The sequence below is a fragment of the Chiloscyllium plagiosum genome, chromosome 19, assembly GCF_004010195.1.
Source record: "Chiloscyllium plagiosum isolate BGI_BamShark_2017 chromosome 19, ASM401019v2, whole genome shotgun sequence".
Classification (NCBI taxonomy): domain Eukaryota; kingdom Metazoa; phylum Chordata; class Chondrichthyes; order Orectolobiformes; family Hemiscylliidae; genus Chiloscyllium; species Chiloscyllium plagiosum.
Genome location: NC_057728.1, coordinates 36,602,082 through 36,620,061, shown reverse-complemented (window position 1 = coordinate 36,620,061; position 17,980 = coordinate 36,602,082). Strand labels below are relative to the sequence as shown.

Genomic DNA, 17,980 nt, shown 5'->3' with positions numbered 1-17,980 from the left:
GTGAATTGAGGGGTGCATAGGTCAGGTTATTTTATTTTAATTAGGATTAATCCTCAGCACAACATCGTAGGCCGAAGGGCCTGTTCTGTGCTGTATTTTTCTGTGTTCTATGTTCTAAAATTACAATGATATATGATTACTTTTGAATTCCACCAGTTCTATTGATGTTGTGAGTCTTCTGATTAATAAATGGTGATATCTAACACCCCATAAGAAAATACTGATAGCTTAAAGAAGAAGGAAAAGGCAAAATACAAGATTTTCTTTAATAAGACGTACAATAACCTTTCTCAAGAAGATTACACATTTCTCATAATAAGATAATAAACTCTGAGGAAACAGATCTAATTTGATTCTTAACGATAGTCACCTTGCTATTATTTAGTAAATTGTGACAGTCTTCTGGTGGAACAGTAGATGGGGCAGTTGGACTATCAGACTACAATCTTCGCTGGGTGTTAGAAAAAGCTGTGAACAAAATGCTGTGTCTTCCAACAGCACCTTTACGCCCAAGTTTATATCCCTATTTGGCCATTTACAATTCAACAGAATAACTGCATTATCACGTCATCGTACAAAAATTCTATGAATGCAACAAGTAACAACTGCAATAAAAAAACAGAAATGCTGCAAAACACTCAGACTTCTGCCAATGTTTGCAGAGAGAAAAATGAACATACTTTTCTCTGTTTCTAGCATTTTCCATTTTTAATTCAGATTTTCAGCATCCACAATATTTTGCTTATGCAACACCTGAGCCTTCATTCAAATCAATGCAAGCTTTTAAACAAATGGGAGATTTTAAAATAGAATCTTGCACTCATAACATTTTAGGTTCTCCTTTCAAAAATATATGTTTAAAGAAAATAGAAAACATACCTTTTAAGTTCACACGGTTTCTCTCCAATTAAAACTTCCCTTCTACTTCCACAGTTCAAGTATTTCCCTGTAAGAGTAAGTGTGGATCCTCCTGATTTGGGGCCATGTGTTGGGGAGATGTGACTAATAGCTGGATTCTGTCCCCCAAGTCCAAAAGAAAGAAAAGAAATCAAACTAAGCACCATTTATTGTTGGGAAAATTCCAACTAAACAGTTCTTGGTACTTTGATATTCTTTGAGAATTTTGACTCCATCTATCTTTGCCTACCAATTTTCTTCATCTTCTCTCTTGAAGACAGTCTTTCTGCTCTACAAACGTTCTAAAACATCTCTTTATTTACTTTACATTTTGGACTGCAGACTAAAAAAAAGGGAATGCACTGCTTTAAATCAAGAAGACTGTGCAAAGCGATTGGTGTAGTTTTAGAAAATCATGTGTATTGGAGTACAATGTGTGTTGTAAACAGTGTTGTGTTTTTTTCTGGGAAATGTGAGAGCAGAAACAGATACCATGGTGGCAATGGGTTTAGAGCTGTAGGAAAACTGCTTGACAATGACAATCTGACTGGCTTCTGAATAGGTGACCATGGTTTGTGTAAGTGAGTGCAGTAGAGAATCATCTAACCTGCAAAACAAAAGCATGAAAAATCTCTCTCTGCCTATCTTTCTCTCTCTTTCTCATATGGAGGTATTAGAAAATCTCCATTAATGATTATCTGTCTTCCACGTACTTCTCTGCAAATCCCCTAGTCAAGGAGAAGTAAAATACATTCAAATACAGGAAAAGGTACAGCAATGTACAAACAACATTGGTACGGTGGCTCAGTGGTTGGCACTGCTGCCTCACAGCACCAGGGTCCCAGGTTTGATTCCAGCCTCTGGCGACTGTCTGTGTGGAGTTTGCACATTCTCCCTGTGTCTGCGTAGGTTTGCTCTGGTTTCCTCCCACAATCCAAAGATGTGCAGGTTAGGTGAATTGGTCATGCTAAATTGCCCATAGTGTTAGGTGCATTAGTCAGAAGGAAATGGGTCTGGGTGGGTTACTCTTCGGAGGGTTAGTGGAAACAGGCCCTGGTTGGGCCGAAGGGCCTGTTTCCACACTGTAGGGAATGTAATGTAATATAATCTAAAACCTTACGTCAACAGCTAGGAATTCAAAGGAATAAAAAGAAAGCAATTAATCAAATCCTGTCTACACTGCAGCTATTGAATTGTGTTTTCCCATTTCTTCTTTTCTTTTCCACCCTCAATATCTTTTCTTATCTTGACTAGTTTTTGTGTCTGTCTATTTATGAAGGGGGCATTTTAATAAAGGATAGAGCAGAAATTATAGAATTATACTTTAGCAACTCAGATTTCCTAATATCCATTGGTTAAAGACAATTTCTTGGTAATATTTTCTTGTTAAGTACAGAAACCTGGTGAGTGTTTTAACCTGGGTTATTCAATTGGGGTAAACTGGGGACCTTGTCTTGTTTGACTAAATCTTTTCACATTCAGGATTATTTAGACAGGCTTAATGAATGGACAAGAACATGGAAGATGTAAAATAATATAGAAAAAATGTTAGGTTATCCAATTTGGACGGAGGAACACATGTGTTGTGTTTTTCTTGAATGGTAAGTGATTGGAAAGTGTTGATGCACCAAAGGAGATAGATGTCTTTGATGCTTAGTCACTGAAGCCTAACATACAGGTGCAGCAAGCTATTAGGAAGCCTAATGGAATGTTAACCTTTATTGTAAGAATATAATTGAAGTCTTATATGCAGTTTTGACCACCTTATCTCAGGAAAGCTATTATTACCATAGAGGGAGTGCAATGATATTTCACCAAATGTGTAGCAAGGATGGCAGGACTATCGTATATAGACAGAGTGGGCAAAATGGGCCAGTATTCTCTAGAGTTTTGAAGAATGAGAAGTGATCCATTGAAACTTACAAAATACTAAATGGGACAGACAGGATAAATGCAGGTAAGATGCTTCCCCTGATTGGGGAATCTGGAACCAGGAAGAATATTTAAAATAAGGAGGATAATGAGGAGATTTTTTTTACTTAGAAGATTGTGAATCTTTGGAATTCACTGTCACATAGGACCGTGGAAGGTCAGTGTTTGAGTCTGTTAGAGATTGATAGATTTCTGATTAGCAGTTACATACAGGATTGCTGGTCTGACTAAAAGGCATTGAAGTGTTCTATCAGCCATAATTGCATTGGGCTGAATGGCCTACTCCTGTTCCTATTTTCCTATGCACAAGATTCCCTCAGTCCCTTGGTCCAAAATCAGCATTCATCTAATGGAGATTACTTCATTTTTGGCACCAATTGTTTCTTCAAATTTCTAATTGTCAGGCAGGTAAAGAACATGGCAGACATACTTATTCAGTCTATTCAGTACACCTGAAAACATCCTTACTGACAATGGGCTGCGGTATAAGGTCTGACCTGTTGGTTACATGTGTGCTAAATGGAGTATGAACCATATAATGTCATCTCCACGTTATCCCAGATCAAATGGCCTCACGAGCAAATGGTTTGTTCTGTTTAATCACTCATCCTGTAGTGTAGGATGTAAAACCACAATTTTCATGTCACCAAGTTACACCACCGAGCTACACCTCTGGATGTGGGGTTACAACTGCCAGTAGAGATCGTGTTCCCAACGTAAATGAGAAAAATCCTGATGAAGGGCTTTTGCCTGAAACGTTGATTTTACTGCTCCTCAGATGCTGCCTGAACTGCTGTGCATTTCCAGCACCACTCTAAGCTAGACTCTGGTTTCCAGCATCTGCAGTCATTGTTTTTACCTAAATGGGAATAATCTTGCCAAGTGAACATTTATTCAAATTCTCTGAGATACTGGATGCATGGATACTGAGATACTGGATAAAGAGGATGCATGGCCAGCACACAGGTGCAGAATTATCTTGACTACAAGAAAGATAAAAAGATCAGAGTTCCACATCCACAATGGGTACTTAATTACCCAGAGAGTGTGCATTTAGCTCAAGTCTTATGAAGTCACGACAACTAACGGAGCAATGCTGAGGAGGAACAGAAACCAGCTCAGGCAAATGTACATTATGCCAACGTTGCGCAATAAAAGCAGAAAGCATACCCAGGTAATGACTAATGATGGATCACCAGGATAACATGCTGTACATTGACAACATGTCTGCAGTCAAGGATGAAATCCATATTTCCAGAGGTTACACACAACAGTATCTAGAAGAGTTGTCAATTCACCAAAATCATATGTGGACTCTTAAGCTTCTGTACTTGTAAATTTCACAATCCCTATTGCTGTATAAATAATTTTTGATTCTTACCAATGTTTACATGCATTTACTTGTAGAACATGAAATCTATCTTTGTTAAAAAAATGTTGCATTAACAGCTTTGGAGTGATTTTGCTTTAAGAGTTCAACATATAAATGAGTCAACTTGCATGTGGTCAGATGATCAAAGGCCATAGATTCTCAGCACTTTAATTTTCTAGACACAAACCATCTTTGTATGTGAGTTCAGCTGTAAATTATCCCACTAGAGATCTACAAATAAACAGAATCCATGTTTCTCAACTGTGCTTTATTTCAATAACACAAGATATTATGCCAGGTTGAGTCATCACAATCTGATATTTTGGTAATCAGAATAACCTGGTCTGCCAGTCTGTATGATGTGAAGCTACAGACAGCTTGGCCTCTCTGTTATTCTTTTTCTTTTTCACTGAGGTCTTAGATGGCAATATTTGGGAGATTCTGGATAGACCATTAACTCTGCATGAGCTGACTAAGGTTCTTAATCCTTTGTGAAGAGTAAAACTTCTGGAAGTTGCAGCTTACTGGCTGACTTATATTCTACTCTGTGGGACTGGATGGGCTAAGACCTGCAAAAGATATCTGAGATTAAAGTTCTGGATGGCAGCATGTCAGAATCCATGAGGATCGAGATCATCAACCATCTATGAGCAGAAAGAGGAGATGGGAGAAATTGGCAGTTCCTCTCAATGCTCAATATCAGCTACAAAATCTATCCAAGATCACTGCCAACCAGGTCAACTCGGCTCTGCAGGTAGCAATCCACACTCTGATCAGACCTGCACTGTATCTGGTAGGCAGATCTTGGAGAGGCTTGTTCAGGGAAATCAATGACCTTGTGCATGATGGGGGGGGATGGACATTTGCTTCATCAGCCAGGACCAGGGGGAGGCCTTTGACAGAAATTCACTCAACTACAAGATAGAAGTGATCTCCAAAACGGGTTTTGAAGAAAGAATCCGTAATTAGATCCAAGTGCCCCACACAAACATCAGTAGTATAGCTTTGCTCAATGTGTGGGGATTGAAAATCTTTCTGATCAAATCTGGAGTCTGTCTAAGTTGTTCTCTTTCCTCTGTCTTGTTCATGAGTTGTACAGAAACCTTTGTTGAGTAGATCAGGAAGTATAGAGTGTAAACAGAAGTGGCAATCCAAGATCCAGGCAGCATTCAGGCCAAAGTCTCCCTGTACACGGACAATACCACCATTGTCTTCTCGGTTCAGTATCAATGCGCAGACTAATAAACATCCGTGAACAGCTCAAATGGGCCTTAGGATCCATATTAAATCATAACAAAGTGAAGTCATGTTCTTTGGGAAGTGGGCTCACTGACCCTTTATATCATTCACTATTCAGAGAGGAGCAAGTTACTATGCTGAAACAATGACAAGGCATGCAGGAGTAACACTCTCTCTCCACTGTGGGTAAGAACTTGGTCATCAGGTGTAAGATGTTCTCACTGTGCTGCTGCAAGCAGTGTATGTATAGTTTATTCTTCACATCTGCACTATGGCATTCACTCTTGCCATCTTCCATTTTATCTGGAGATTGAAAATGGACCATATTCATAGGGACACAATGCATGAGCCCCCTAGGCACAAGGGGAGAAAATGTACCCAATATCACTCTCATTCTAATGGATACTTGTATGTGCAACTGCATTAAGCTGCACATAGACCGCCAGTATGCAAACACCAAGGATCATGACATGCTGAGGTTCTCTCTGTCTCTGAAGTTGCAAGGGATAGGTAGCTGGCCACGTTTCCATAGAACGCTCCAAATATTTGGACTATGCTGTACCACCTGTTTTATTCAAAACAGAAAAACACCTTTGACAACAAGTCCATCAGATAGTGCTCAGCACAAAACATCCTGAATACCCTACGGGAAATAAAGGGTAGACCTTTTGGGTTGGTTTCCTGAGCCAATTGCCAAAGTCGTTTGGCAGAGTGCCTATTTGTCAGAACTTACAAACAAACTTCAAGAAATAGGCTGGTTGGTGTAGAGAAAGGTAAAAACAAGGACTGCAGATGCTGGAAACCAATGTCTAGATTAGAGTGCTGCTGGAAAAGCACAGCAGGTCAGGCAGCATCTGAGGAGCAGGAAAATCGACGTTTTGGGCAAAAGCCCTTCATCAGAAATAGGAAGGAAAACTTCTTCAAGGCAGGCATCCTTGCAAGAGTATTTGCAGTAGGGTTAAAATCTACCAGGTAAAAACAAGGACGGCAGATGCTGGAAAAGCACAGCAGGTCAGGCAGCATCCGAGAAGCAGGAGGCTTAACGTTTTGGGCATGAGCCCTTCATCAGGAATGACATTGACTCTCCTGGTCCTCCGATGCCGCCTGACCTGCTGTGCTTTTCCAGTACCACATTCTCGACTCTAATATCTAGCATCTACAGTCATCACTTTCGCCTGGTACAGAGAAAGGCTCTTATTTTCAAATCGTCTCTAAATAACTAGTGTCTCAGCACCTCTGTACATTGCTCTTCAGGTTGCTATGGTGGGGAAGGGACTACTGTCTAACTCCTTGGGGAATGTGCCTTTGCAATGAAGCTCTGAAAGGAGATGCAGTGGTTTATCATGGTTTATCCTGAGCAACTCCATGATGCTTGTCTCTATCTTGTTCCTAGGGATGCACTCGTAAAAAAAAATCAACAAAGTCTGGAAGACAATCCACTCAGTGACAAATATTCCTTGGATTGGCTGAAATCTCCTTGTCCTGCTGGTCACATTCACAATAGTGTCCAACATTAGGTGTGATTCCATGATTGGACCACATTTGCTAAGTAATCCTGAACACATGAAGAAATATACCGACAACCAATTTAGAATTATCAGTCAGTCTTGAAATGTGTTTTAACATACATTAAAATACAGGATTCTGTTCTTTGAAGACATTTTAAAAAGTGCATATGATGCACCTTTTTCATCTCAACAAAGTAGGTGACAAGTATTCTTTGGTTAATCTCTCAGGGCAATGCTCTGAGCGATCGTGAACCTGCCTGGTTTAAAATTTAAACAAAGCTTAGCAGGTAACTGTCAGTTATCATTAGTTGGTGCATTCTCCATGACAATGTTTCTACCAATCAGAGAACGCTTGCCAACCAATCAGTACTGACCTTTCATATAGTATTTCTTTTGAACTGCCCTGATGAAGGCTGTGACAAATGTACCTTTCTTCAGCAATACTCCAGTTCAGTAAATTTCAGTATATCAAATGGCAATCAAGTGTCACTACTTTTGTGACAGCTATGATTAAGAGATTTTAGAAGGTTCCCTTTAGTTTTCACACTGGACATCTCACAGCAAAATATACACGTTTCTGACATATTTTCCATAAGCATACCTCATCTCGAGAGCTTTCTCCAATTTAAATTGAACAATCTTAATTTTTCTGGACATTTTTGTGCTCATTGATGCATGCACATTTTTGCTCGCATGTCAACATTCAGAAGAAACCAAGAATCACTTTGCGAGAAATAGAGTGGACTTCATTCAAAGTGTGGACATTTTTACAGATCAATGCAGAGGCTAATGCATGACAATGTTAACACATCTCACTTCCTTGGGTGATGACAGGGTGGAAATGATATGCAAACGTATTGTGGAAGTTCTGTTACAGCATGCAAAAGCAAGTTTGGTAAGTTTTTGATTAAGGTTAGCACAATTATTAAACTCTTATGTTGTTATGAGCTATTTAAAAAATATTTGTAAAAAATAAGTGAACTCCATATCTTACCACAATATGAAAGCCATACGCAAGTGTTGTCAAACTTTTGTTCAAAGTTAAATTAACAGAGATAGGATTATAATCTTGAGTGGCATTAACAGCTTCCAATGTACACAGAAGTCTTTGGAAAGAAAAATAATTGTTAGCTGGCATTATAAAACAGGAAAAATGATTTTAAACAGTATTTAAATTTTATTCTTCATATTGTACCAAAATGACCAAATATTTTAGATAAATTGCTTACTTCTACTATTCCCATCTTCTTTCAAAGAAAATTCAAGTTTAATGTCTCCAATAAGGTAACCAATTTTCAAAACTGCCATTGACATAAATTGGTAGCAAATTCACGTTGTAATTTCTCAGTGCTGAAGGGATCAAAGGGCATGGGGAGAAAGCAGCAACAGGGTACTGAGTTGGATGATCAGCTGTGATCATGTTAAATGATGGAGCAGGCTAAAAGGGCTGAATGGCCTACTCCCATATGCTCTGGTTATATGTTATTACAAAGATAAATGGAGCACAAAGAGAAAACATATTGTAAAGGTACCATTTATCCAGAATTATGTAGGATATACCATAGAAGAATAGAAGAGTTAGGCAGTATCAACTAGACGCTTTTCCACCACCTCCTTCCCAAGATGTTTAACCTCAGATGGAAGCAAGGCATGTAGATGCCCAGGAGAAGGAAGCATCAATGGTGGCATCAGGAAGAAACATGCCTACACTGAACTCTTGAATCTCACTTTAAACGATGGCGTGCAGATTTCTGCCCAAAGCCAGAGGGGTTAATGTGGGGGGTTACGCAGCCAGGACTGAGATTTTTGCTTCAAATGGTTGTCATTGGCATTCCAGAAGAATAGTCTGTGACATGAGGGTAAGTCATTGGGTGGGGTCCAATGGAAAACGCGTTTGGATTCAGGCTAGGGTGGAACTCAGGATCGTGGAGGTGCAAGATTTCCCTGCCAGGCTAGGATGAACATACCTGTTGCTCCTGGCCCATAAGGAGACCTTTTATGAGAGAAAAAAACAGCAGAGTCTTTCCCATCCTGCTCATGTCTCCCTTCAGTTTTTTATGGCAATGACACTTGGCAATGTAGTTGGAATCCCAAGTTAGCTTTCTCTTACTGATGTGGATCCTACTTACTTGTAGCAGGCAGAATCTCCACTCCTGACAACTTCAGTGTTAAAATGGTGGTGGCTAAGTATAAGCAAAAGCAACTGACTATTATTTTAATCCACAAGTACAATGTTCCAACCAGACAGGCTAGGTTAACACTGAGCCTGATGTGATTCATTTCCATATTGACGCCAAGTAGCAGCCCCAGAAGAAACAGGTAACTAACTCAATTTTGGTATGTTGCTTTTAACATTGTGCCCCATCTCTGTTCTGGGTTTTACGATCAGTAAACCTGGAGCTAGACTTGAGGCTTAATGTAAGTGATTATTTGTCTACTGTATATAAGATGTTATGCCAAATGCTTGTTGATGTGTTCCAATTGGACGTGTTTTTTTCTAATGGGCAGCTATGATTAAGTCAGAATTGTGTCCTTCTTGCATACCTGTTCTTGTTGCTCTTTTTAGCATCCAATTTGCAGGAAGCATTGCCAACTTCTATTGCAATCATTTTAGCATTTATTTTTCCAGTTTTCATTGCTCCAAAATCTTTTCCACAAATGGACAGACTTGTTCCACCTTCAAAAGGTGCACTTACTGGTGAGATCTACAGTAAAATATCAATTGCAGACATTCACAAATTCACTGTTGTACAACTCTTTCAATCATAAGGATACAAACACAATAAAGAATACTCAAAAATTTGATAGCTGCATTTTTAGTCTTTAATCGCAGTTCTGTATTGTTCTCAAGTACTTGATTCTATTCCTCTGATGGAATTATAGTCTGAGACTAAAATATCTATTTGCAACCTAAATATCGCATTTGATCTCAGAATGAGTGATAGGCATTTTATTTGTGTGATTTCTAAGACCTCTCGAGTACAGGCCTTTACTTCCATCTCTCCCAATCTCATCTGCTGCATATACCCTCATCATGCCTTTGTCAGCTCTAAACATAACAATTCCAGTTCAGTCTTGGCTGGTCTCCCACAATCTAAACTCCACAAAGTTGAGGTCAGCCAAATTCTGCTGCCTGTGTCTTAACTTGCATCAAGCCTCATGAACCTGCAATGATTCCTGATTAAACAATACTTTAATTTTAAAATTCTCATTCTTCTTTTTAAACTCCTCCAATGGATTTGCTCCCCCTAATCCTGTGATCTTATTCAGACTCACAGCTCACTGAGGTATCTGGCCTCTTAAGGAATTCAGATTTTAACTGCTTCACCAGAATTGGGTGCATTCAGCTGCCTGGGCCTCAGGTTCTGGATTTCATTCCTTGTACCTCTCCTCTGTATGTTGCCCCTTTCACCATTTTATAAAGGATGATAAAATACTTCTTCTGATCTAGTACCTACCTTCTCACTGACACTAGCTTTCAATTCCAAATTTATTAATTAAATCAAATCCTCCGGTTGCCAAGGTGGGTTTTGAACTCATGCATCTAGACCATTACATTTTTTTGTCCTGGGACATTGCCACAATGCCATCATCTTCCATCTAGTGTACCAGGAGTGGCACAAATATGACGAATATGAAGGCACTTAATCTGGATTTGAGACCTTGCCATCGAAGTCTAACACAAGTGAACCACACACATGGGAACAAACACAGGAAATGCTGGAGGAACTCAATGGGTCTGGAAGCATCTGTGCTGAAACAAAGTTAAGGTTTTGGATCTTCTTCAGAACTGCCAGCATAATTTGTTTCAACGTAAAATCTGCTTTAATTTACAATATGACCTCTAGGTTTTCTCAGATTTCTACTTCTCCGACTGCTTTGAGCCACTTAAATATAATTTGTGCCTTTGTCTATTTCCTTTTGAATTTTATCAGCCACTTTACTGAGTTGGTAACCAACAATTATTCCATTGACTCACTAATAGGAAGACACAGATGTAAATATTAGAAGAATAACCTGATCAAGTTGTAAAAACAATGAAGGATTCTGCTAAGTTCTGAAAGACATATACAGGTCAGTGATTCAATATCAAAATGATATCTAATAGAGTTAGATGCCATTAATCCAACATTATCAAAAGAATGAGTGAAAACTTCAAAATATTTTGCATAGAGGCTCTTCTACCAGACATAGCAGTACAAGCAGTGTCTATAACATAATAAATTTGCTATATGTGCCACAGACATACAGTCACATCTGTGGCTCTACATTTCTGTGACTTGATGGCACATCATAAACTCTGGAAGATTGCAGACAGACCCAAGTACACAGCATAAGCAATATGAAGGGATATTTGCCTTTATCAGTCTTTCTGTTAGACAAGTCATAGCAGGTCTATTTGCATTTTTAAAAAGCAAGTGGACACAAAATTCAAATGTTTGGAAATAGGAGGGGGAGTTCAGACTGACTGGGAGAGGCGTACAGGCATGACGGACTTACTGTAGGGAATCTAATCTCTTCGAAATGTAATTGAATACCCCGATGCTATAGAATTCACAATGTTAGCACAATGGAGCTGGACATTAATCTGGATCTCCAGTAACAAGGTATTATTGGATCATCAAACCTGGGTAATATCTAAATATAGTGCTGCTTTCTAAAATAGTAAGTTGCAGTAGCGATAAAATGCATAAAAATTATTTAAGGCTCACAAGTATTCTAATTAGACTATAAACTTTAAAGTCATGAATGACTTTTCCTCAAAAGCTTTATGAGAATTTTTTTAAAAGTCAAACTTAAAACTTGGAGATATATTGAGAGTTTATCCCATGGGTTTTTTTTAAGCAAACCATAAATACAATGAAAATTAATCCAACTCGCACACCTGTGAATCAGATATTTTTTAAACATGCTATTTATCTAGTGTGGAGTTTGAGTTAAAAGTACACAGTGTACTTTTGTCAAAGGGATTGCAAATTTACCCTGGATACACTCCAAGGTGCAACAGTAAACTAGCAGTCTATTAAAGTTTTTAAAGAAACAGCAGAGATTCTTACCTCACTGATAACAGGAGGGCAAATATTCTGGGCCCACATCTGATTTGTACATTCTTGTATCCTGGAACACCTACCATCGCACCAGCCGCACCGCATGAAGTAAGGAGCTGTTAAACACTTACTGCAGGTCAAGAAATGGTCACACCCTGGGCCTGTTAAAGGTATTCTGCTTATCTAGCGAGAAAGAATACAGTATTAATTTTTATGCTGCAATTAGTTTTTGACAAGCTGGGAATTCATTACACCAATAAAAAAACTTCTCCATTCCATTGACAAAATAGGTAAGTAAATTATTAATCTGTCATGCATTTAAAACAGAATTGCCCGCAACATTCCAATTGTGCCGATAAGTGATGCTGAGAGAGTTATACTAAGAACACCAAAGCCATCGATATATGGTAAGTCCGTATTTAAATTTTGTTTTGTTTTGGTTTAATGGCTGAGATATAGTAACAGCAGTATGTGCACTAACACCAGGACTTCTGCTTTAACACGCCAAGGTCAACGGACTGTGAGTAACCTGATCAGCATCATTTTGGAGCAGCATCACCCATTCCCAACATAATCCCCTTTCCCCACTCTCTCTCTATCTACCTCCTTCCAATAAGTCCCTCCCATCCAATCTTTCCTTCGACTCTTCCAATTGCTACTTTTCTGCCTGACCCTCCCAGTCAGAGTTCCTCTCACTCCTCAATCATTTCCTCTCTCTCCTGACCTCTTGCCCCACAAGGAGGGTTCAGTGGAGGAAAACAGTGAGTGGGAGAAGCAGTCAATGGAAGAGCAAACCAGCGAGCAGGATGGTTGGGGAGGGAAGTGATGGAAACAGGCCCTTCAGTCCAACAAGTCCACACTGACCCTCCGAAGAGCAACCCACCCAGACCCATTCACCTACATTCACCCCTGACGAATTCACCTAACACTACAGGCAATTTAACATGGCCAATTCACCTAACCTGCACATCTTTGGACTGTGGGAGGAAACCGGAGCATCTGGAGGAAACCCATGCAGAGGAACTCCACATAGACGGTTGCCCGAGACGGGAATTGAACCTGGGTCCCTGGCACTGTGAAGCAGGAGTGCTAACCACTGAGCCACCATGCCACCCCAAAAGAATCGCCTGACGAGATGCTGGGGATTGAACCCAGGGCCTCATGTTGGCGAGCTTCTGTTTTCAAAAGATTAATGATACAATGATGCAAATTATTCAACAATTTGTGGCAAGTTGCAAAACCTCGCTACAAATTATTGGGTTACATACACATTAAGAAAAGGATTATTATTCATTGCTGTTACATTCCCAGTGCATTCATAAATTCTAAAAACATTTGTGAAATAGAAAATCAATGGGTAGAGTTGCGGTCATGAAAATAACTTGAAATTATGTCACAATGTGACGAACATAAGAATTTGAAGATGAGGGTGAAAGAATCTTAAGAAAGCACACTTTCAAAAAGACAGATAATGTATTTACAATCAAAATGTGACCTACTTTCTTCCCTGTGATGACAACAATGAAGCCTTCTTCAGATCCAGACTGTTCAACTATTACTTCAGGAGATACTGAGCTGGAATCCAATTGGAAATTTACGTGGGGTGTCAATCGCTCCGTTCGGGAAATCACCACCTGTAATGATAATATTTATAATGTGCCACATATTTGCTGAATTGACCAATGTTCTACATGCCACAAGCTATCACTATTGTAATGAAGTGAAAAGGCTAACTCAGTATGGTTGCAAAAGAACTTCAATGACCTCACCAGAGGAAAGAAATAATTGAATCCTCATACTGAGCCCATGGCAACTACTTATTGATTTCTATCTTTCTCAACAGCATAAAATCCATTGCATTTCCACCTGTCTTCTGTTCTGAAGTATACCCATTGAAATGTTATCTCTGTTCCACTTGCCAGAGGTGCTGCCAGAGCTGCTGAGTTTTCCAGCATTTTCTGATTTCTATTATACAACATAAAGAGTTAGCTAAAGTAGCATCGGTTAACGGTAGTAAAATCTTATATAAAACAGGGATTTACTCAAAACTCATTAGTCAAATTTAATCCAGGCAAATAGCTACAAAAGTGTATGCAAAGATGGTAACTGGTTATGATGAAGCAACAACAGAAGCAAAAAACTTTAGTACATAGACTTTAGTACATATCGCAAAACATACCATCTTAAGCTGAAAAGTTCTTGTTTCAATTCCCAGGCAATGCTGAGTTAGCTGAATTGGTAATAGAAGTTATCCTAGAATCCATACAGTGTGGAAACTGGCCCTTCGGCCTAACAACTCCACACCAACCCTTTGAAGAATAACCCACTCGCTTACCCTATTTTCTCTACATTTATCCTGACTAATGCACCTAACCTGTGGGAAGAAGCCAGAACACCCAGCAGAATCCCACACAGACACAGAGAGAATGTGCAAACTCCACACAGACAGTTGCCTGACACTGGAATTGAACCTGGGTCCCTGGTGCTGTGAGGCAATGGTGCTAACCACTGAGCCACTGTGCCATCCCTCAATTATAATTCACCTCAATGCTCTACTTGTCTCTGTTTTTGAACAGCCTACCAATATTTGTTGTCTTTGATGTAATATTCTAACCCGTAAGGTACGAGCTGAATACCAAGTTTCCATCCAGGCCTCGTCCTGAAAATAGAGGCCTTCTCCATCCCCTTTTAATGTGGGGATAAAGCTCCTGCCCAATTCTGTCAGGAGCTTCAGATGTTCAGCCCAAGGTGAAGGAAAACTCACAAGAATGGTTTCAAGGATGGGAAACTTCTGCTATAGTTTTGAGCAGATGGGGCTGTTCTCCTAAGAGAAGATTAAGAGGAGATTTGACAGAAATACTGATATTCGTGAGGGGTCTAGGCTTTATTACATAGATAATAGGAATTGACCTATGGAGGTCAAGCAGGGGAATGAGACTAGATGAGGTGCGGCTTCAGAGAGTAATTGCCTCCTTCTGCATTATAATGGAAATATTTCTATAAAATATGAAGTATGGCCACAACTGTGTGAGATTTTAGCGTAGGGTGAGTTTCACTGATTTCTGTTCCTTGTCCAGTGCACCAAAAATCCCTTCCTGCAGTAGTTAAACTCTTAAATGTGCACGTTTCAGTACTGTTTAATCTAACCATATTCAGATTCTGCACGTACAGCAACTAAATCCTAGACTGCACAATTTAGCAACATTAAGTCACAGATCATATGACCTTATAAAGTAAAATCAAATATATTCTATTTGAAATCAATGTTTATAACAGCACAAATGATTAAGCAAAACTATTTCAGTTATAGACTGAAGTCTAACATTGGGGTCTTTCTCTGGCTTCGATATAATGTCTTGCTTCTTCTGTAAAAAAGGACAGCAAGAGTTGCTTCAGTTTGAAGGTATCTCTTTATTGGCATTCTAAAGCTGAACTGTGCTAATAACTTGTGGAACTCTGGTTCATACTTGTAAATCAAGACCACAATGTTTCAGACAGTAATTATGTCAGGAGGAGGTACATGATAAAGCTAGGAGTCACCTTAGGACTTGAAAACATGTTACTCTACCAAACAAAATTAAAAACGAATGTGTCTGGTCCTGAACAGTGAAAAAATGCTGTGATCTTTTTCAACACGCTTACAATAAGCTCAAGGGTACGAGTATTTAGGATAACAAAGTTTTCTAAAAGAGCAGACCACTGGCAAAGATGACAGAACAATAAATGTTAATAGGGTTCAAGAAGGAATTAGTCAAAAAGTATGGTGCTGGAAAAGCACAGCAGGTCAGGCAACATCCAAGGAGCACGAGAGTCAACATTTCAGGCATAAGCCCTTCATCAGGTGATAGTGATAGGTTGGAGAGGAGGGTGGAGCAGATAGGTGGGAAGATAGACAGGCAGAACAGTTCAAGAGGGTGGTGCTGAGTTGGAGGGTTGGATCTGGGATGAGGTAGAGGGAAGGGAGATTAGGAACTTAGTGAAGTCATTGTTGTTGCCATGTGGTTGAAGGGTCCCAAGGTGGAAGATGGGGTGTTCTTCCTCCAGTCGTTGGGTGGCTTGGATTTGACAGTGAAGGAGGTCTAGGACTTTCATGTCCTCCTGTCCCTCTTCCTTCCCATCTATCCGCTTCTCCATCCCCTCCAACCTATCACTATTACCCCTCACATGCATCTACCTATCACCGTCCCAGCTAGCTTTCCCCAAGCCCCACACCCATCCCCCATTTATCTCTCAGACTCTTTCTCCCCCACATTCCTGATGAAGGGCTTATGTCTGAAATGTCGACTGTTCTGCTCTTGCTGTCTAACTGGCTGTGCTTTTCCAGTGCCACACTTTTTGACTCTAACCTCCAGCATCTGCACTCCTCACTTTCTTCAAGATGCATTTACATAGTTTTGTGTTAACAAATGGAACTCAAGATTACTAACAAGGTCTGAAACAATTACTATGGAAAATATGGGTAAGTGCTTTTCAGAGGTCTTCTGGTTGCATTTTGTACCTTAGAGGGAATTTTAACGCCGTACAACAGGCAGCGATGGGTAAGGTTGGTGAGGAGGAGGGAATTAAAATGTTGAAAATTCCAAAATCTTGCTCATGGCTTGTCTCCAACTTGCCCTGTATGTGTTTTAAGGGAAGGGGCATGGAAGCAAGTGACCAACTGTGTGAAGTGGACAATGAGATTTCTTGGATCTTAGGATAACTGTCAGTTTAATTGAGTCAAGGGACTACTGAATCCATTATGTCTACCTGGCCACATTGGCCCTTTACATCTTCAAAGCAGATCATGCATTATGAATATTGCATCTTTAATAAATCAAACAGAAAGAATAGTATTTGAATACAATGTTTGCTGCTTGCAATTTGTCTTCAAAGTTAATTTTCCTTAACTTAAGGCATGGCAAAACATCATCAGTTCTGGTCAAGTTGTCACTTCATATTTGCAGCCTATTTACAGCACATCCAGATTGTGTTAGGTTTGCTTTATAGTCTTTGCAATGAAAAATATTTACTTACTAATTTTCATTTTATGTTGTTATGAAGTTCTTCTCGGGATGAAAGTGATGTGGGCTTTGGCGAGATTTGTGGCAAAATCACACGAGAGGTCTCATGAGGCTGACCTCAACAATGGGTGCAACCTGCCGCATATTTTATGCATCTGCTGGGTGGCGAGGTGGGTATCTTGCTAGTCAGCAGTGAGTTGTCACTTAAACACATTAAATCCCTTAAAACTGCACATCTCGCCTCTTTAATATGCAGCTTCTAGCTTTATGAAACATGCCCGGTTAATAAAATGTCGCAAGTCAGAACAGGTACCTGGTGATTTCATCCTGCCATCGGCCATAACCAGCTTCCGTGTAGCTCAGCATCTCACAGCACAATCCATGGGCACTAGCCGCATGTGCCACTCATCCCTGGAAATTAGTATCTGCCAATTCCTTATCATCCTCATGGCAGCTCTCTGATCAACTTGCACAACAATTAGAATGTGCGGTCCTGTATTGCAGGTTGCATGGCAACTAGCATTTGATAGGTGTATGCTGCAAGGATGCCAGGCTGCATCACAGGCTGCATCTCAGGGCTAATCGCTTACTTTCTTAGGGCCTACCTGCATGCTCACAGCATCCATACCTTGTTTAGCCTTGTTTGATAGCACTTAGTTAAAGGTGGAGCCTAAATGCTATTAGCACTGCTGTACTCTTTAATGCAGACGCATAGAAGGCTGCTTGTCAGTAGGGATCTGTTGGGTGGTGTAGTCATCTTGCTACACGGCACACCAGGTGTCAATCTAATACCCACAGAACATATTAGCTGCCTGCATAGCAAACATGCTACATGTTTATTCAACTAAGCAGCCATGTCAGTAAGTGAATGGGTACTTGTTCTCAGACCAGTCAAGGCATAGAGTGGTGAAGTGGGGTACAGTGTTTGATCTGGAGGACTCAGTACAATCTATCACAGATACAGTTCACACACAGGCCATAGTG

The 17,980-nt window shown here is 39.9% G+C and overlaps 1 protein-coding gene across 1 annotated transcript in view; it reads right to left on the bottom strand.

Annotated features, from left to right (window-relative positions):
* met (MET proto-oncogene, receptor tyrosine kinase) overlaps positions 1–17,980 on the bottom strand; it is a 124,229-nt gene that overhangs the window by 36,265 nt on the left and 69,984 nt on the right. The window contains exons 4-8 of the mRNA XM_043709570.1: positions 13,496–13,630; positions 12,006–12,179; positions 9,493–9,653; positions 7,943–8,054; positions 880–1,016 (exon numbers count right to left, since the gene is read on the bottom strand). Coding sequence (XP_043565505.1) covers positions 880–1,016; positions 7,943–8,054; positions 9,493–9,653; positions 12,006–12,179; positions 13,496–13,630 — 719 coding nt within the window. The remainder of the gene's footprint in view (positions 1–879; positions 1,017–7,942; positions 8,055–9,492; positions 9,654–12,005; positions 12,180–13,495; positions 13,631–17,980) is intronic.